Here is a 20,523-nt window from a genome sequence, read left to right as displayed (position 1 = left end):
GAGAGCGAGTCAAAGCAAGAAACAGATTTTTAATTATAAAAAAAATCTGATGGTTACAAGAGGAGAGGTGAGTGGGGAGATGGGTTAAATATGGGATGGAAATTAATGAGTGCACTTGTTGTGATGAACACCAGGTGTTGTATAGAAGTTTTGAATCACTATATTGTACACCTGAAACTAATATTAGAATTAAACTGGAATTTATTTTTATTTTTTAAAATATAAGTTATTGTCAAATTGGTTAACATACAGTGTGTAAAGTGTGCTCTTGGTTTTTGGGGTAGATTCCCATGGTTCATCACTTACATACAACACCCAATGCTCATCCCAGCAAGTGCCCCCCTCAAGGCCCATCACCCATTTTCCCCTTTCCCCCACCCTCCCATCAACCCTCAATTTGTTCTCTGCATTTAGGAGTCTCTTATGGTTTGCCTCCCATCAACCCTCAGTTCTCTGTATTTAAGAGTCTCTTATGGTTTGCCTCCTGCCCTGTTTGTAACTATTTTTTTTTAACTTTAAAAATGGGCAAACTATTTGACCGACTCTTCACCAAAGGAGACTTGTGGATGGCAAATGAACACATGAAATGTACTTGACATCATTATTAATGAAACAGGGTGCTATCAAAAAAAAAACAAAAAAAAAAACCACCAGACGCTGAATAGAAGCAAGGCAAGATTTTATTCACAGCCAGGCCAAACCTGATCTCCTAATCTTAAGGAAAAAAGTGCAGAGGATGGTCCTGAACAAAGGCAGCAGTGGGCTTATATGGGTTTTAGCAAGTCAGAATACATCATTATTTGGTTAACCAATTACAATTTACAGCATTTCATTGTAGCCAATTATATTGTGACACACAGACGTTAGTTTTGGTGGGAACCTATAAATTTTAAAGGTCTTTGTCCTAAGGGGATTTAAAATGACCAATCATAGTTAGACAACTGAGATGCTGTAGGGCTTTGAGTACGTGACTTTTTACATGTTGGTCTTGCCTAGGCTAGATCTTGGTAGAGGGGGTGAGGGAGCGTTTTGTATCCTAAGTTATCTATTTAGTAAGCAGGTGAGGTCACAGAAGTGAGATAAGGCGGTTAGTAATTACTGATAACCCTAATAGGGAACTACATAAGCCTTTTATCTCAACCATTCATGAAAGGTGAGTTTAAGCCGAACTTATATACAATAAGCTTTCTGATATCTTATAAGTTGACCTATTACAATTAATAAGGAAAATACAAATTAAACTGCAATGAGATACCACTACATACCTATTAGAATGTCTAAAATTAGAAGGACTGATGCTATCCAGAGTCGTTGAAGATATGAAGGAACTGTAACTCTCATACACGGCTGGTGGCAGTGTAAAATGGTGCTACCCTTTGAAAAACAGTTTACAAGTTCTTTAAAAGTTAAATATATAGCTAGCATATTGCTAGGTGTTTGCCCAAAGGAAAAAGAAAATGTAGATGTCCATACAAAGACTTATACAAGAATGTTCATAACAGTTTTATTTAATAGCCAAAAACTGGAACCAGTCCAAACATCCATCAACAGGTAAATGGACAGAAGGGTTGTGGGATATCCTTATAATGGAATACTACTTAGCAATAAAAAGAATAAACTATTGATAAAAATTTGTACATGGGTGAATCTCAAAATGCTTATGCTGAGTGAAAGAGGACAGCAGCAAAAAAAAAACAAAAAAAAAAAACAAAAACATACTGGCTGATTCCATTTAGATAAACTTCTTGAAGGTGGGAACTAATCAATGTGGGGAAAAAAAAAAGATTAGTAGTTCCCCTGGGGACAGATGGGAGAAACAAAGAGGGGCAGGAGGGTAAGCTTGAGGAAACTTCATTATCTTGATGGTTTATCTTTGATAGTTTCAGAGATGTATACCTATGTCAAAAGGATCTTGCCATTTCTCTATTGAATAGCATCCAGTGGATTCCCAAATCACTCACACTAAAGATGAAACTCTACTATGATGCTTAATTTTATGTGTCAGCTTGGCTAGGCTACAGTAACCAGGTATTTAGACAAACACTATTCTAGATGTTTCTATGAGGGCATTTTTAAGTGAGATGAACATTTTTTAAAATTTAAATTCAAGTTAGTTAACATATAATGTAGTACTGGTTTCAGGAGTAGGATTTAGTGATTCATTAATTACATATAACACCCAGTGTTTATCCCAACAATTGCCCTCGTTAATGCCATTCATCCCCCCCTCCCCTCCAGCAACCATCAATTGTTCTCTGAATTTTTAAGAGTCTCTTTTGGTTTGCCTCCCTCTCAATCATTTAATTTTTATCAGCAGGTTTTGAGTAGATTGCCCTCCATACTGCAGATGGACCTTATCCAATCTGTAGGGCATAAGACTGCCTTCCCCCAAAGAAGAAGCAATTTTGCCAGAAAACTGCCTTTGGGTTCAAACTGAAACATTTCTCTGGATTTCCAGCCTGTCACCCTGCTGATTTGGGACTTACCAGCCTCCATAATCACATGAGCTAATTCCTTAAAATCTCCCCCCCATGTGCCTCTCTCCCACAAACATACACAAACCCTCTTGGTTCTATTTTTCTGGAGAATTTTGACTAATACGCTTGCTATGACCTGAGGTGCCTTACAAATGTGGTTCCTTGATATCTTTAAACGTATCGTCTACCACCCACCCTCACTCATCCCTGTATAGCTACAGAGGCCCATTTAATGTTCCTGGAATAGGCCTGATACCATCTTACCCCAGGGTATTTCTAGTTGCTGATCTTCATGTTTGCGATGCTTTTTCCTCAGAAATCCCCATGGCTCACTTACCTGTCCTCACTAATGTCTTAGTTTAAATGTTACCTTTCCAGTGACCATTAAATTATAAAGCACCACCCCCCACCAGAACTCTCATTTCCCCCTCCTTTTTTTTATGAGTATAGTTGAATACAATATTACATTAATTTCAGTTGTACAACATGATGATTCAACAAGTTTACACATTATGTTATGTTTACTATAAATATAGCTACCATCTGTCCTGATACATTGTTATTACAATGCCATTGACTATATTCCTTATGCTCTGCTTTTATTCCCATGACTTATTCATTCCATATCTGGAGGGCTGTTTCTCCCACTCCCCTTCACCCATTTTGCCCACTACTGACCCCCCTTCCCTCTAGCAACCATCAATTTGTTCTCTGTGTTTATAGGTCTGATTCTGGTTTTTGTTAGTTTATTCATTTCTTTTTTGTTTTTAGATTCCACTTATAAGTTAAATCATATTGTTCCCCGCTTTAATGCTTCCTTTACCTACAGCAGTTTTTACCTACAAACAAAACTTAAAATTTATGCATTTAATTCAGACACAAAAACTCATCTCCCACAGAGCTTACATTCTAGTAAAGAAACAACGACAATAAAGGAAATAAGTAAAGCTCATGGTGTGTTAGAAGGTTGAAAACTGCTATGGAAAAAAAAAGGAGCATGATGAGTGGGGTCAGGAATGCTGGAATGTAAATTCTGCATGGCAATCGATTTGGAGGTCTTTCTGTTTTTTAACTTGCACACCCAGAGCTTGGAAAATTGCCTAGCATATAGTAGTCATGGTAAATATTTTTGTGTGCATGAGTTATGAATTCACACATTTATCTTTTCCTTCTCAGAAGTAGAAGCTCTCTGTTTGGGAATAAGACAACACTTATTTTCCCAGATTAAAATTAATCAGGCAGATAGAGGCTGTTCTCACCACAAAAATCCAACTTAGAGCAGAAAATCATAATCTTTCTAGCATGGAGAAATTTGGTAATTGAATTGACTCCTCTGTGCTCCCCTATTAACTTCTTGTCACAGGCACAATCAAATTAAAGTTCATTTAAGTTTTAACAAACTATCAAAATCACTTTATTATCTAGCTACTGCATTTAGAAGGTAAGCATTCTGGACTTGCTAAAACTAAACATTAGAAACTTGACTGAATATTTGTAGACAAGAAACAAGAAATAAGGAGCTTGTTTATATCTCATTTACTTCAACAAATAGAAACTGTGGATTATAATTAAAAGTAGGTATGACCAAAGTGAAAGGGGTCAGGTCCTATAACGTAACTGTCCACTTAAAGAGTAGTTGGGAAAATGCAAGAGACATGGATAGTCAACAAACAATTTTGCAAGAAGTCATCTCTAACAAGGTCAGTGGGTAAAGTAATACAATTAGGTGATTCTCACTTGGTGAAAACAATGTTTCTGAAAAGAATCTCCAGAGCCAATTTCATGTCTCTGTTCCTTAGGCTGTAGATGAAGGGGTTCAACATGGGGGTGACCACTGTATACATCAGTGAGGCAATCATGTCGTTGTCATTGGAGTTGCTCGATGAGGAAGAAAAGTACAGTGCCATAATTGTTCCATAGAATAGAGACACTACAGAGAGGTGGGAGCCACAGGTGGACAAGGCTTTGCAGATACCTTTGGTAGAGGGCACCTTCAGAATAGAAGCCCCAATGCGTCCATAAGAGACCAGGATGCCAGTCAACGGGAAAATGACAACTGCAGCCCCTGCAGTAAATATGACCAGCTCATTAAGAGAGGTGTTTGAACAGGACAGCCTGAGTAGGATGGGGAGGCTACAGAAAAAGTGGGGGATGATGTTGTCAGCACAGAAGGACACCTGGGTCAGGAGGAGGGTGTGTAAGAGGGCACTGCCACAGGAGAGAATCCAGGAGCCAGCCACCAGCAGCACACACAGATCCTCCTTCATGATGGTGGTGTAGTATAGAGGATGACAGATGGCTACATACCTGTCATATGCCATCACTGCGAGAAGGAGATTATCAACACAACCGAAAAGTATATAAAAATACATCTGTGAAATACATCCTGGATAGGAGATTGATAGGTGCTCAGTCTGCATGTTCATCAGCATCTTTGGGACGGTGACAGAAGAGAAAGAGACATCAGTGAAGGCCAAGTGGCTGAGGAAGAAGTACATGGGGGTGTGGAGGCGGGAGTCCAGCCTGATGAGCAGGATGATGAGCAGGTTCCCCAGCACCGTGGTCAGGTACATGCCCAGGAACAGGGCGAAGAACACGGCCTGCTGCTCTGGCCAGATGGGGAGCCCCAGGAGGAGAAACTCGGACACGCTGCTCTGGTTCTCCCCCCTCATGCTGCTTTCTCTCCTCTAGGAATAAAGAGAAATGGAAAATGACAGGTACTTAGAAATACTATGCATAGCAATTACTGTATAGTCACATATTTTCTCCAAGTGACTGTCAGCATTCAGGCAAATATTGCCTTGCAATTCACATACGGATGCCTCGTCCAGTCTCGTGAGAGGGATGCAATGAGATTTGTGTGAACCCTGACAGTCACTTGGAGAAAGTACGTGACACCAAACTCTTCAGTCAAAATCAGGAACAACTCATTCTTTTTTGATTTTGTTTTTTACACATGTGGAGACACTGTGATAGGCACTAGGAAGAAAGTAATGAATAAATCCCTTCCTCTGGGGAGCCCACATTCGAGTAAGCAGCCTCACAGCACTGATGAAGAGCATAGCTCTGCAGCCAGACTGCTTATGAGCTTGTATCTGGTTCTTGCTTATCCTGATTGTTGCTTGCCCTCTCTGTCTCTCTGTCTCTGTCTCTATCTTTGTCTCTCTGTCTGTCACATACACACATACACATGCTTGCCACTTAAGCATTGAGAAGACTAAAGAAACATGCCATGTACAAAATAAGCCCTCAATACACAAACTCACTTCACACCATTAGAATGACTATCATCAAAAAGGAAGGGAAGGGAAGGGAAGGGAAGGGAAGGGAAGGGAAGGGAAGGGAAGGGAAGGGAAGGGAAGGGAAGGGAAGGGAAAGAAAGAAAAGAAAAGAAAAGAAAGAAAAACGGAGGGAGGGAGGAAGGAAGGAAGGAAGGAAGCAAGGAAGGAAGGAAATTAGTGTTGATGAGGATGTGGAGAAATTGGAACACTTGTGTATTGCTGGTACACATAAAATGGTGCAGTTATTATGAAAAACACTATGGCAGTTCCTAAAAAAATTAAGCACAGAATTATCATAAATCCAGAAGTTCCACTTCCGGGTATATATCCAAAACAATTGAAATAAGGTTCTTAAATATTTGTACACCCATGTTCAAAGCAGCATTATTCATTTTTTATGAATATAATTTATTCTCAAACTGGCTTACATACAACACCCAGTGCTCATCCCAATAAGTGCCCTCCTCAATGCCTATCACCCATTTTCCCCTCTCCCCCATCCCCCCCATCCCCCCTCAATTTGTTCTCTGTATTTAAGAGCCTCTAGTGTTTTTTTTTGGCCTCCCTCCCTCTCTGTTTGTAACTATTTTTTCCCCTTCCCTTCCCCCATGGCCTTCTGTTAAGTTTCTCAAGATCCACATATGAGTGAAAACAAATGACATCTGTCCTTCTCTGACTGACTTATTTCACTCAGCATAATACCTTCCAGTTTCATCCACATCGCTGCAAATGGCATGATTTCATTCTTTCTCAAAACAGCATTATTCATGGCAGCCAAAGATGGAAACAACCTGTGTCCATTGACAAATGAATGGATAAACACAATGTGGTATATACATACAATGGAATGGAAGGAAGGAAATCCTGACTCCTGCTACAACCTGGATGAACCTTGACATTATGCTGACTAAAATAAGTCAGTCACCAAAGTATAAATACTGTATGATTCCACTTACATGAGATCCTAGAATAGTCAAATTCATAGAGACAAAAAGTAGAATGGTGGTGGTCAGCAGTTAGGGAGAAGAGAAATGAGAAATTATTGTTCAGTGTATACAGTTTCATTTTGAGAAGATAAAAAAGTTCTGGAAGTAGATGGTGGTGATGTTGTAAATGTACATAATGCCACAGAACTGCACACTTAAAAAATTACTTACATGGTAAATTTTATGTATATTTCACCAAACTAAAAAAAAAAACCTTTAAGTTGGAAAATATATCAGGAAGAGTTGATAAATTATTGACTAAAGATAATAGTCAGGGGTGTCTTGCTGGCTCAGTTGGTAGAGAGCATGAGACTCCTGATCTCGAGGTCATGAATTCAAACCCCACATTAGGTGTAGAGATTACTTAAAAATAAAATCTTTTATAAATGAATGAATGAATGAATGAATGGTGACCAAAAAATAAATAAACTCACTGTTTTGGCAGGATGAGTGACCAAGATCACAGGTCAGGAATTAAAGATAACAGAGGTATGAATAGGCCATCAAGCAAAATCAAATAGCTTACTGAAAATGTGTTTACTTCTGTGGTCTCTCTCACACATTCAGGGAAACAGTGAAGGCCCAGACCATGGCCCCTGAAGATTACTTCATCCGCAGCAATTGACTCACCGCATTTTTTTTTTTCAACGTTTTTTATTTATTTTTGGGACAGAGAGAGACAGAGCATGAACGGGGGGAGGGGCAGAGAGAGAGGGAGACACAGAATCGGAAACAGGCTCCAGGCTCCGAGCCATCAGCCCAGAGCCTGACGCGGGGCTCGAACTCACGGACCGCGAGATCGTGACCTGGCTGAAGTCGGACGCTTAACCGACTGCGCCACCCAGGCGCCCCGACTCACCGCATTTTAAATAAATTTTCCAATAAATAACTTCCTTCATGTCTGCCATCATCTCTCTCCCCTTTCATCTCCAGTACTTCCAAATGGCTGAGTTCTTTTCTTTTTAAGTTTATGTATTTATTTTGAGAGAGAGAGAACCAGCAGGGAGGGGTAAAGAGAGAGGAGGACAGAGGATATGAAGTGGGCTCTGTGCTGACAGTAGAGAGCCCAATGCATGGCTCGATGATCACGACCTGAGCCAAAGTTGGATGCTTAACCAACTGAGCCACCCAGGTGCCCCCAAAATGGCTAAGTTCTAAGCACACAAGCAATGTGAGTGACATGAGAATTTGCCCAATGGTGTGGCCAGAGAATCAAGATATTACAGATGGTATTGGACTGAGGAGTTATATCAGAATTCATAGTCATCTGAGTAACTAGACAAGGTTCCAGAATTAACTACACCATGTTTCCCAAAGTGGAAATTTGGAAATTACTGAAGGTCAATGAAGAAAATTGGGGGCCCTGGAGAAGTTCAGTAGTCTTCAAACCACATGGACAAATTGCCACCAACTTAGCATAAAGAGGACTTTGCTTAGAGCTTCCTGTTTATGTCTAGGGCTGAGACAAGGGGAGACAAGAGGAGACAAGACAAGAGGGCTGAGACAAGACTCTGGGGCTGTTTCCCTAAATCGAGTGCATACACATATTGCTATGTCCCGCACATATGTGAGTGTGTTAGACACAAAAACAGACACACAGAGTAACACAGAAACAAACCCAAGGTCCTATGCTTTGGCTCTCTCTGACCTATACTCATCTCTAGTTCAAAAGTGTAGAAGTTTGCATGGATTCATACTAACTTACATTCCTCCTTAAGATGAAACATTTTGTCACACACAACTTTAAAAAACATGCAGAAGGAACCCTTCTATGTTGTTTGGGGGGCTGTAAAATGCTCAGCTTCTATGGAAAACAGAATGGAGTTTCCCTAAAACATTAAAAATAGAACTGCCACATGATCTTGCTATCTCACTTCTGGGTATATACCAGAAAGGACTGAAATCAGGATCTCAAAGATATATCTGCACTTCCATGTTTACTGCAGTCCTATTCACAATAATTAAGTTATAGAAACAACCCAAATGAGAAGAATGGGTAGAGAAAACGTGGTATAAACATACAATGGAATGTTATTCTGCCTTAAATACGAAGGAAATCCTTCTATCTGTGACAACATGGATGAACCTGGAGGACATTATACTAAATGAAATAAGCCAGTTACAGAAGGACAAATATTGCATGATTTCACTTTTATGAGGTATCTAAAAGTGTCAAACTCGTAGAAACAGGGAATAAACAGTAGTTACCAAGGGGAGGGGGAGAAAGGTAGAGCTGTTATTGATATAAAGTTTTGGTTATTCAAGATGAATTAGTTCTAGAGGCCTGCTATACAGCATAGTGCCTGCAGTCCACAGTACTTTATTGTGCATTTCAAAATTCATGAAAAGAGTAGATCTCATTTTAAGCTATTTTAACCTCAAAAAAAGAGGGGGTGCACAAGGAAATTTTGGGATGTGATGGATATGTCTATTGCCTTGATTGTGGTGATAGCTTCAAATGTATATGCATAGGTCCAAACTCATTAAATTGTATACATTAACTTTATACAGATTTTTGTATCAGTTACACCTCAATAAAGCTGTTTAAAAAAATCATGCACTCAGCATAATACCTTCCAAGTCCATCCACGTTGCTGCAAATGGCAGGATTTCATTCTTTCTCATTGCCAAGTAGTATTCCATTGTACATATAAAGCACATTTTCTTTTTTTTTAATTTTTTTTTTCAACGTTTATTTATTTTTGGGACAGAGAGAGACAGAGCATGAACGGGGGAGGGGCAGAGAGAGAGGGAGACACAGAATCGGAAACAGGCTCCAGGCTCTGAGCCATCAGCCCAGAGCCCGACGCGGGGCTCGAACTCACGGACCGCGAGATCGTGACCTGGCTGAAGTCGGACGCTTAACCGACTGCGCCACCCAGGCGCCCCAAAGCACATTTTCTTTATCCATTCATCATTTGATGGACATTTAGGCTCTTTCCATAATTTGGCTATTGTTGAAAACACTGCTATAAACATTGTGGTACATGTGCCCTTATGCATCAGCACTCCTGTATCCTTTGAGTAAATGCCTAGTAATGCTATTGCTGGGTCGTAGGGTAGTTCTATTTTTTGAGGAACCACCACACTGTTTTCCAGAGCGGCTGCACCAGTTTGCATTCCCACCAACAGTGCAAGAGGGTTGGTATTATGCTGAGTGAAAGAAGTCACTCAGAGAAGGACAAATATCATATGTTTTAACCCATATGTGGATCTTGAGAAACTTAACAGAAGACCATGGGGGAAGGGAAGGGGAAGAAATAGTTACAAACTAAGAGGGAGGGAGGCAAACCACAAGAGACTCTTAAATACAGAAAACAAACTGAGGGTGGATGGCGGGGGGTGGTGGGGAGAGGGGAAAATGGGTGATGGCCATTGAAGAGGGCACTTGTTGGGATGAGCACTGGGTGTTATATGTAAGCCAATTTGGCAGTAAATTATATTTTTTAAAAAATCATACGAACACCACATCCAGTCATCCAGGGAACTCACAAACCACACACACACACACACACACACACACACAAAATCCCCACTACACATAATATGAATCACACATAGTCAAACACAACATAAAGTAACATAAAAAGAAGCAACATGCACACACACACACACACACACAATCCCCACTACACACAATAAGAATCACACATAGTCAAACACAACACACAAGTAACATAAAAAGAAGCAACACGCACACACACACACACATAAACACACACAAGCACACATGCACACATTAGCAAAAGGTTTCCAGCCCTCCATGGTCTACTATTAGCATTATACATTAGGACTTTCTACCATGATAGAAATGCTCTGTATCTACATTGTCCACTATAGCAGCACTAGCCCCATGTGACTGAAGACTTGAAATAGATCTACTGAAACTGAGGAACTAAAATTGTAATTTCAGTTAATTTTAATTAAATTTAACTTTATGACCACATATGGCTAGCAGCATCATAGAGGTCAGTGTGCAAGTCACTTAGCCTCTAAAAACACAAGCAATGTAAACACCCATTTTCTCCTTCTGTCTCTAGTCCTCACATACACACACGTATCTAGGCCAAGTGATGGTTCCTCACCTTCCTCCAATGGATGCCAATTCTTGCTGGTCCTGGCTGTTACCTGAATACTCCTCTCTTATGGCCTAATGGTCCTTAACACCTTTCATTCCTGTTCACAAGCACTGGAATAACGAGCAGGAAGATTCACTTTTACCAACAAGAAAAAGACCCAGGGGAACACAACCCCAAGCTTCTGTTAGAGAAGAAGCCAACAGAACTAATTGTGCAATTTCTTGCCTCCCTCTTGAGATGGATCCTATGCAGGGACAAAAGGGTCCCAGAAGAAAGTGTCCCTAAAATCAGTGACACATCAGCCTCCCCTCTGCCTGGTCATGAGAAGGTGGAGGGGCCACGGACACCCTTGACCTCTGAAGAATCCAGCAATGGAATCTGTCTCTCCATACATCACAAAAAGGCCCAGATAGAGTAGTACTAGCCTTTGTAGACTCCCAAACCACTAACCCCAAACTACATTAAAGCACATATTCCACTGCCACCATTCATTCCATTCTTAGAGAACTGCAAGAGAGCCACAAAAGCCAAAGCAATCTTGAGAAAAATGAACAACGTGGGAGGCATCACATTTCCTGACTTTAAACTATAATACAGACCTATAGTAATCAACAATATATGTTACTGGCATAAAACCGTGTAGAACATGGAACAGAATACAGAGCCCAGACATAAACCCATGCATATGCCATCAACTAATCCTTGACAAGGGAGCCAAGTGTATACACAATAAGTAAAGGATAGTCTCTTCAATAAATGGTGTCAAGAAACTGGATATCCACATGCAAAAAAATGAAAATGGATCCTAATGATGTAAAAATATCTGTCTGTGACATTCAGCCCCAGGAGCCAAAAATGTCCACCACCTCCAGTAGCAGCAGCATCACCACCCAAGAGCACATCTCACAGCACATCTGTGTTCAGGTGCACATCTCATGGCAGTTCATGGCCTTGTTCAAGTGCAGGGCCTTCCTGCACTGGTACACGAGGGAAGGCATGGATGAGATGGAGCTCACCTAGGCCAAGAGCAGCATGAATGACCTGGTGTCTGAGTACCAGCAATACCAGGTTTCCAGGGTCAAGGAGGAGGGTGAGTTTGAGTAGGAGGTAGAGGAGAAGGTGGCCTAGAACTGTCTGGTACCCGGTTCAGCATCAAAGCCATGTGAACTCTTTATTAACTCACAACCTGTTCTCTGAATGCTACCTCTCACTGTGTCTGCACTGCTCTTCTTCCTGTTCTTCTTCCTGTCTTGACAGCACATGCACTACAGCATGGGATATTTGTGTATGAAATTTTCTATCTATTCTAAGTGGAGACTGGACCCTCATCATACACATAATTTTCAAATATTTTCTCCTAGTCTGTATCTTTCTTTTCAGTTCCTTCCTTCCTTCCTTCCTTCCTTCCTTCCTTCCTTCCTTCCTTCCTTCCTTTGAGAGAAAGAGAGAGAGAGAGCACGTGCAAGAGCAGGGCAGTCACACAGAGAGAGGAAATCTCAAGCAGACTCCACGCTGTCAGCACAGAGTCTGATGTGGGGCTTGAACTCACTAACCATGAGATCGTGACCTGAGCACAAATCAAGAGTCAGATGCTTAACTGATTGAGCCACCCAGGCACCCCTTTGTTTTCATTGTCTTAATGGTTTGTCTCTTGGAGCAGAAGTTTTGAACTTTGATGAAGTCCAATTTCTAATTTTTTTCTTTTATGAATCATTAAGCAATCTTTGCCTAACCCAAGGAAATACATAGTTTCTCTTATTTTTTTCTAAAACCCTTATAGTTCTTATATTTCAGTATGTGACCCAATTTGAGTTAAGTTTTTTTTGTGTATGGTATTAAGTAAGGGTCTAAGTTGAGGGTTTTGCATGGGGATATCCATGTTGCCTAGCACTATGTGTTGAAAAGATTATCCTTTCCCCATTGAATTGCCTTCACACCTGTGTCAAAAACCAGTTGACCACAAAAATAAGGCTTATTCCTTAATGAGGTTTATTTCTGGGCCCTCAATTCTGTTTCATTGTTCTATATGTCTATTATTATGTCAGTGCTACACTTTCTTGATGATTGAAGCTTTACAGTAAGTTTTTAAATCAAGGAGTGAAATGCCTCCCACTTTGTTCTCCTTTAAGTTAACTAACAACCTTTATAGTTATAAATATCACCTCTAATTCCTCTTACTAGGTCTTCCAGTACTATGTTAAATAGAAGTGGCAAGAGTGGGCATCCCAGTCTTGTTACTGATCTTAGAAGAAAAGCTTTCAGCTTTTCACTATTAAATATAATATTAGTCGTGGGCTTATCCTATATAAACTTTATCATGTTGAAGTAAATTCCTCCTACGCCTAGTTTTTTGAGAGTTTTTATCATAAAAGTGTGTTGAATTTTGTCAAATCCTTTTTCTTCAACTATTGAGATGATATGTGTTTTCTCTTCTTTACTTTGTTAATGTGGTATATTCCATTAATTGATTTGCATATGTTGAACCATCTTTGCATCCCAGGGATAAATCCCACTTGGTCATGGTGTATGATACCTTTAATGTGCTTTTGAATTTGGTCTGCTAGTATTTTGTTCAGGACTTTTGCATTTATGTTCATTAAGATATTGGCTTTATTTTTTTATTTTAATACCAGTATAGCTAATATACAGTATTACATTAGTTTCAGGTGTACAATATAGTGATTTAACAGTTCTGTATATCACCCAGTGTTCATCACAACAAGTGTCCTCCTTAATCCCCATCACCTATATCACCAATTCTTTACCTATCTCCCCTCTGTTAACCATCAGTTTGTTCTCTGTAGTTAAGACTCTCTTTCTTGGTCTCTCTCTCTCTCTCTTTTCTCCCCTTTGCTCATTTGTTTGGTTTCTTAAATTCCACATATGAGTGAAATAATGTGGTATTTGTCTTTCTGTAACTAATTTATTTCCTTAGAATTATACTCTCTAGCTCCATCCATGTCACTGCAAATGACAAGATTTCATTTTTTTTTTATGGCTGAACAATATTCCTGTGTGTGTGTGTGTGTGTGTGTGTGTGTGTGTGTTCTCTTTTTTATCCACTTATCTATCAGTGGACACTTGGGCTCTTTCCATAATGTGGCTTTTGTAAATAATGCTGCTCTAAACATAAGAGTGTCTGTATCCCTTTGAATTACTGTTTTTCTATTGTTTGGGTAGATACCCAGTAGTGCTATTACTGGGTCATAGGGGAGTTCTATTTTTAACTTTTTAAGGAAACCGCATACTGTTTTTTACAGTGGCTGCACCAGGTTGCATTCCCACCAACAGTGCAAGAGGGTTGTTTTTTCTCCACATCCTCATCAACACTTGTTGTTTCTTGTGTTTTTGATTTTAGCCATTCTACTGGTGTGAGATGCTATCTCATTGTAGTTTTGATTTGCATTTCCCTGATGATAAGTGATGTTGAGTATCTTTTCATGTGTGGGTTGGCCATCTGATGTCTTCTTTGGAGAAAAGTCTATTCATATCATCTGTCCATTTTTTTTCTTATTTGTAAATACTGTCTTTCCTTTTTTTTAATATAGTTTATTGTCAAATTGGCTAACATACAGGGTGTAAAGCAGACTCTTGTTTTTTGGGGTAGATTCCTGTGGTTTGTTGCTTATATAAAACATCCAGTGCTCCTCCCAACAAATGCCCTCCTCAATGCCCATCACCCCTCTCCACCACCCACTATCCATTTTTTAATTGGATTACTTGTTTTTTGGGTGTTGAGTTTGATATGTTCTTACATATTTTGGATACTAACCCTTTATCATATGTGTCATTTGTAAATATCTTCTCCTATTCCACAGTTTGTCTTTTAGCTTTGTTGACTGTTTCTTTCACTGTGCAAAAGATATTGGCTTTTAGTTTTCTTTTCATATGTGCTTTTGGCTGGCTTTGATACTGGGGTAATATTTGTCTTCTAAAGTGAGTTTGGAAGTGTTCTCTCTTAATTTTTTGCAAGATTTTAAGAATACTGGTGCTAATTCTTCTTTAAATATTTGATAAAATTCACCAGTGAAACCATCTGGTTCTGGGCTCTTCTATATCGGGAGGTTTATGATCACTGATTCAATCTCCTTATTTGTTATTGGTCTCTTCAAGGTTTCTATTCTTTTGTCATTCAATGTTGGTAGGCTGTATGTTTCTGGGAATTTATCAATTTCATCTAGGTTACAACTCAGTAAACTTATTAAAAATCATTGAGCTGGATTTTATTATATAAAGTTACAAGAACAAAAGATTGTACCAGAAATTTTAACCAGTACATTATGTAGATATAAAGAATAAGGAGTCTAAATATTGAGAGGGTAGAATTCATTTATTGTTCACTGATAATATTATCACTTACCTAAAATACAAAAAACAATATACAAATTATAAGAATAGTGAATTTAGTATAGTTATACATTGACTTTGACATAGAAAAGTCAACTGTATTTCTATATTGTAGAAAAATTTGAATATGAAAGTTAAATGATTGCAAAAGTTTTAAATTACATACAAATATGAAATATCCAGGGAAAGTTTGAATGAATAATGTGTAATTCCTGTATCTTAAAACTAAAAAATGTCTTGAAAGAAAACAAGAAGATAAAAATAACCAAGATATATATATATGTTCCCAGGTTAGAGAGTCAATATTTTTGAAATGTTAGTTCTCTTTAAGCTATTTTATATTTTGAATACCATCCTAAATAAAAAACCAAGTTTTGTTTTGTTTTTTAATTGTCAAGCAGAATCTAAAATTCAAATGGAAATTCAAGAAAAAAAAGCCAAGATAACTCATATTCAATCATTTGATTCCTTGAATGGAGAAAGGATGGATTTTTTTTTTTCCTCCTCCTCCTCCTATATTTGACTGATAACACTATTCTGAATCTCAGGCACTATTTAAAGATGCTCTTAATACAAGGTTCAGTTCATCACAGTGCATTCAATTTTTTTAAAAATTAAAAATGTTTTAATACAAATTATATGTTTTAACTTTTAATTTATGTTCTTAACTATTACTCTCTGACTTTAGCAATATCATTTAACCAAGTTTAATTAGGGCTTGGTTTCCAAATCTGTAAAGTGACAAAATGCACTACATGAGAGACAAGAGTATTTTGTATTCAGTAGATATTCAAGAATTAAAAGAATCTATGCCCCTCGGTACCATACAATTTTCATGGACATGATTTATTGTTTGGAAAATTAGTACTTTCAATTGTAATTTTTACTGTTAAGCAAGACAATAAAATTTGAGCAATGATAAAGATCAAGACAATGTATTATTTTATAATAGTATCTTTTATTTAAATATACTAAAAATATTTTATGAATTTTATACATAGGAATTACTGCTTCTACCTTTGAGATGCAACGTGTGTGTAAATCATTTATCCTGACCTTATCTTTTTACCTCATTTTTGTGTCTAGCTGTAAGTATAACTGCTGTACAATAAGTCTTGATTATCTGGGCTGTGATAAGTGAGCTCCAGGACAAAAAGTTAAAATTGATTTTCTTGGATAGACTACAGAGAAGTTTGTTATGTTGCAAACTTGATCAACTAAGGAAAGATGGCATTTTTAATAAATTGTAATATGTATCTATTGGATATTCATACAGAATACAATTAATTTGGGTCTGTGCCTTGAACCACAGGAATCTGCCCCAAAAACCAAGAGCATACTTTACACACTGTATGTTGGCCAATTTGACAATAAATTATATAATAAATAAATAAATAAATAAATAAATAAATAGTCCTAAAAAAAAATACACCAAAAGTGAACCCAGACAGACTTTAGATACACATATTAAAAGCAAGAGAAGAATCTTTTTAAGATAAAAATTTAGGGGAATATTATCAAGTTCTTTTGGTGGACAAAAATTTCTTAAATAGGGTATAGATAAAGTTAGCCACATAGGGAAAAAATTCAATACATAGGACTAAGTTAGGATATATAAACTCGGTTCCTCAAAAGACCCATAAAGATTATGAAAAAGCAAGCCACATAACAAAAGAATATATTCTCAATACATATTCCCAGCAAATGGCTTATTTCCAGGAATCTACATATACATGAAGAACTCCTAGAAACCAATAAGAAAAAACCAGACTACCCAATAAAACAGCACCAAATGACTAAGAACAGACCATTTACAAGAAAGGATACCCAAATTCCTAGTAAGTATGGGCAAAGAAGGTAAAAGTACATGAGTTATCAGACAAATGCAAATTCAGACCACAACTCATGACTCCTACCAGCCCATAAGAATGTGTACAGTAGAGAAGATGGACAGTATAAAAGTTGGTGAGTAAGTATATTACAGGGAGCAGTGGAAACTGAAGCAAGTACTTTGTCTCACTTTTTAAAATATTATCTGTTAATTGAAGTATACATATATTTTCTTCCAAAAATTCCATTATGAGGTATATACAGAAGCCCTGAACTGGGAACCACCCAATGTCAATCAGAACTAGAGTGGATAAATAAATTAAGGAATATAGACACAATTGAAAATGATAAAGCCATGAGAATGAGTTAACCATAACTATAGAGAACAAAACAGAATGGGAACACAAAAGAGTATATACTCTATGCTTTATGTATAAAACAGCCAAAGTGTCCAATCATATATGAAATCAGAATAATGGCAATAAAGTAATATGGTTAAACACATGATTTTTTTGAATTCACACATATCTGAGGTTAAGTCTTGGGGGGCAACTGCTTAATTGATATCTCTGGCTTTTAGTTTGATTCTCTGTAAATCTGAAAAATATTGGCACCTTTATAACAGAAACGTTCTGAGGAGTAAATAAATATACATTTAAATGCTTGATTAATGCAATAGCTACTCTCATGTCTTTCAGATATATAGCAGTTTGGTAACTTCCGGATTTCTCACACATGAAATAAGTGAACTTTAATGATACTGTGAAAACTCAGATCAGTCTCTGTTGATATAGGGGCGCCTGGGTGGCTCAGATGGTTAAGCATCTGACTTTGGCTCAGGTCATGATCTTGCAGTTCACAAGTTTGAGCCCTGTGTCAGGCTCTGTGCTGACAGCTCAGAGCCAGGAGCCTGCCTCAGGTTCTGTGTCTCCTTCTCCCTCTGCCCCTCCCCCACTCTCTCTCTCAAAAATAAACAAATACTTTTAAAAAATTAAAAATATGTGTTGATATCAATACCAGCTATGGTTATAAAGAAAAAAAATGAGGATTTTAAAACTTCCTAAAGCCCAGAGAAATGGGTGCCAAAGTTTCACAGTCTTGCAGAGAATTTCATCAGGTTACAGGAGGGCTTGCATTTTCACTGCAGAGCATTAATGCACACAAATCAGATAGCAGGTAAGGAAAAAGAACAATCAGGTGAACATAAATATGAGAGGAAGCATAACACAAGACCAAGAAAAGAAGGTTAAGAGTTAAAAGTATTCTTAATAAGAACTGGCCAAACTACAACTTTTTAAAGAGACGTGTTTACAGCCCCCATGAGTACCTCTGACAGCAAGGTTGAATGAACAACACTGAGGTATGTCCTTGGCTCTAAAGATTTTCTGAAGAAAATAAGAAAATCTTATTCTTCGGGCTGTAGATGAAGGGGTTTGGCATGGGGGGACCACCATGTACCTCACAGAAGCAATTATGTTGCCTGATGAAGGGAAAAAGTAGATACCAGCAATTGTCCCATAGGACAAAAACACCACAAAGAGGTAGGAGTCACATATAGACAAGGCTCTGGAGACTTTCTCAAATCATTCTTCAGAATGATGCCTGCCATGTAGATATATGAGCCCAAGACACCACTCAATGGCAGGATGAAGATCAGTCCTCTCTCAGTGAGAATAAGCAGCTTATTGCAGGAGATGTCTGAGCAGGAGGACTTCAGCACAATAGCAAGATCACAAAAGAAGTGGGGGATGACAGCTCCTGCACAGAAGGACAACTGCTCCATGAGGAAGGTGTGCAACAGAGCATGGGTATAAGAGAAAAATGAGGACCTAGCCACTAGGGTGATACAAAGCTCATCCCTCATGATGGTGGTATAATTAAGAGGGTGATAGATGGCCACACACCTGTAATATGCCATCACTGTGAGAAGAAAGCTACAATACAACTAAAATTGATGAAGAAATACATTTGTGAAATGCACCAAGCATAGGGAATGGATTCTTCTGGAATATACATGTTTATCAGCATCTTAGAAATGGTGACAGATGAAAAGGAGACATCCATGAGGGTCAAGTGGCTGAGGAAGAAATACATAGGAATATACTTAGGAGGTGAGAGTCCAGCGTGATGAACAGGCTCCCAGAACTGGGGTCAGATACATGCCCAGGAACAGGATGAAAAACACACCCTGTTGCTCCCACTCAATAAGGGAGTGCACGAGAAAGAACTTGGACTTGCTTCTCTGGTTCTTTGCCCTCATAATGCTTTTCTATTTGCTGGGGATGAAGATGTTCTGGGAATCTCAGAAACCTAGAAAGGACTGTCACATCTCAAACTGCAATTTTCTGGGAAAACAATAAATTTTTAACCACACTCATTAATTACTCACACCTGTGGATTCACATATCTTCACTCTGCCGAAAACTGGCTCCAGGAAAACATCTCACCCAAGAGCAGCCAACAAGACTCCATTGCACAGAAGCAAGAGAGCGTATGCTGTTTTATTCATCCATTGTTCCATTGAACATTGAGTCTGTATCTGGACTTCTACTAAGGGCTGAGAATGTAGCCATAAACAAGAAAGGCAAAGACCCTACCCTCTATGAGTGTAGATCTTGATGAGTGTAGAGAGATAACTCACTACACCAAGAGAGAAATAAATCATAATAGTTCACTGTGGCAGAAATAGTAGATGACTCTTGGAAAACTGGTATCAGCTGTTTCTTCTTTAAAGTGACATGAGACTCCAGTGCTGAGGTGGCATTTTTAGGGCATTGTCACTCTCCTCCTGTGAACCTGGCTTCATGATACCAAACTAGTGATTTTATCCTGATCAGTTGGTTAAGGTGGTGTCTTCTAGGTTCTCTACTGTAAAATTACGATTTTAACCTTTGTAATTAATCTGTATCATCTGGATTATAAATGTGTAGTATTTTAAAACCATATAACTATAATTTTTTCTCATTAAAATCTCACCCACTATGTTTAACATCCATTGGTAAATCTTATATGAAAAATTATTGCAAATGTGGTGGCAAAGTGATGATTTTCTAATTCTATCATTTCTTTTACCTTTATTTGTTATATATGAGAAGGAACTTTCTCTTATCCCACATTCATTTGTTTTTTTCATTGATTTATATATATTGTGGACTTATTAATTCTTTTTTATTCTTTGAGTTATAATCACTGCATTTGCTATTCATCTTGAAGCTCAAACTATTCCAGATTTGGTCATTGGGAGCTCCTTCATGCTGGCTCCTGAGTCTCTATGATTCATTGAGCACTTCCTTTCAGGCTCAGCAAAATTTTCTTGGATAATCTTGTCATGTCCTGGCCCCAGTCCTGGAATCAGCCATTTTTCTAGTAACTTTGTCCCTTTTATTTTTATGTTTATGTTTTATTTTTTATTTAAATTCTACTTACTTAAGATACAGTTTAATATTAGTTTCAGGTGCACAACATTCAACACTTCCATACAACATCCCATGCTCATTACAACAAGTGCACTCCTTCATACCCA

At 38.2% G+C, this 20,523-nt stretch overlaps 1 protein-coding gene and 1 pseudogene across 1 annotated transcript; both read right to left on the bottom strand.

Annotated features, from left to right (window-relative positions):
- Positions 1 to 4,210: 4,210 nt before the first annotated feature.
- LOC124526717 (olfactory receptor 1J4-like) lies at positions 4,211 to 5,152 on the bottom strand. The gene has a single exon (XM_047099842.1). The coding sequence runs from the start codon at positions 5,147 to 5,149 to the stop codon at positions 4,211 to 4,213; it is 939 nt and encodes a 312-aa protein (XP_046955798.1). The 5' UTR covers positions 5,150 to 5,152.
- A 13,113-nt stretch (positions 5,153 to 18,265) lies between these two features.
- Positions 18,266 to 19,260, bottom strand: LOC124524607 (olfactory receptor 1J4-like; annotated as a pseudogene).
- Positions 19,261 to 20,523: the final 1,263 nt, after the last annotated feature.

Source organism: Lynx rufus, unplaced genomic scaffold, assembly GCF_022079265.1.
Source record: "Lynx rufus isolate CCGP_SWC_20201006 ecotype Redwood Valley unplaced genomic scaffold, mLynRuf1.p SCAF_10, whole genome shotgun sequence".
NCBI lineage: Eukaryota > Metazoa > Chordata > Mammalia > Carnivora > Felidae > Lynx > Lynx rufus.
Note: the sequence above shows the minus strand (reverse complement) of the source record. Positions and strands in the feature narration are given on the sequence as shown.

Excerpts from the sequence above, each read along its gene's own strand:
- LOC124526717 (XM_047099842.1), bottom strand. The coding sequence starts at position 5,149 with ATGAGGGGGGAGAACCAGAGCAGCGTGTCCGAGTTTCTCCTCCTGGGG.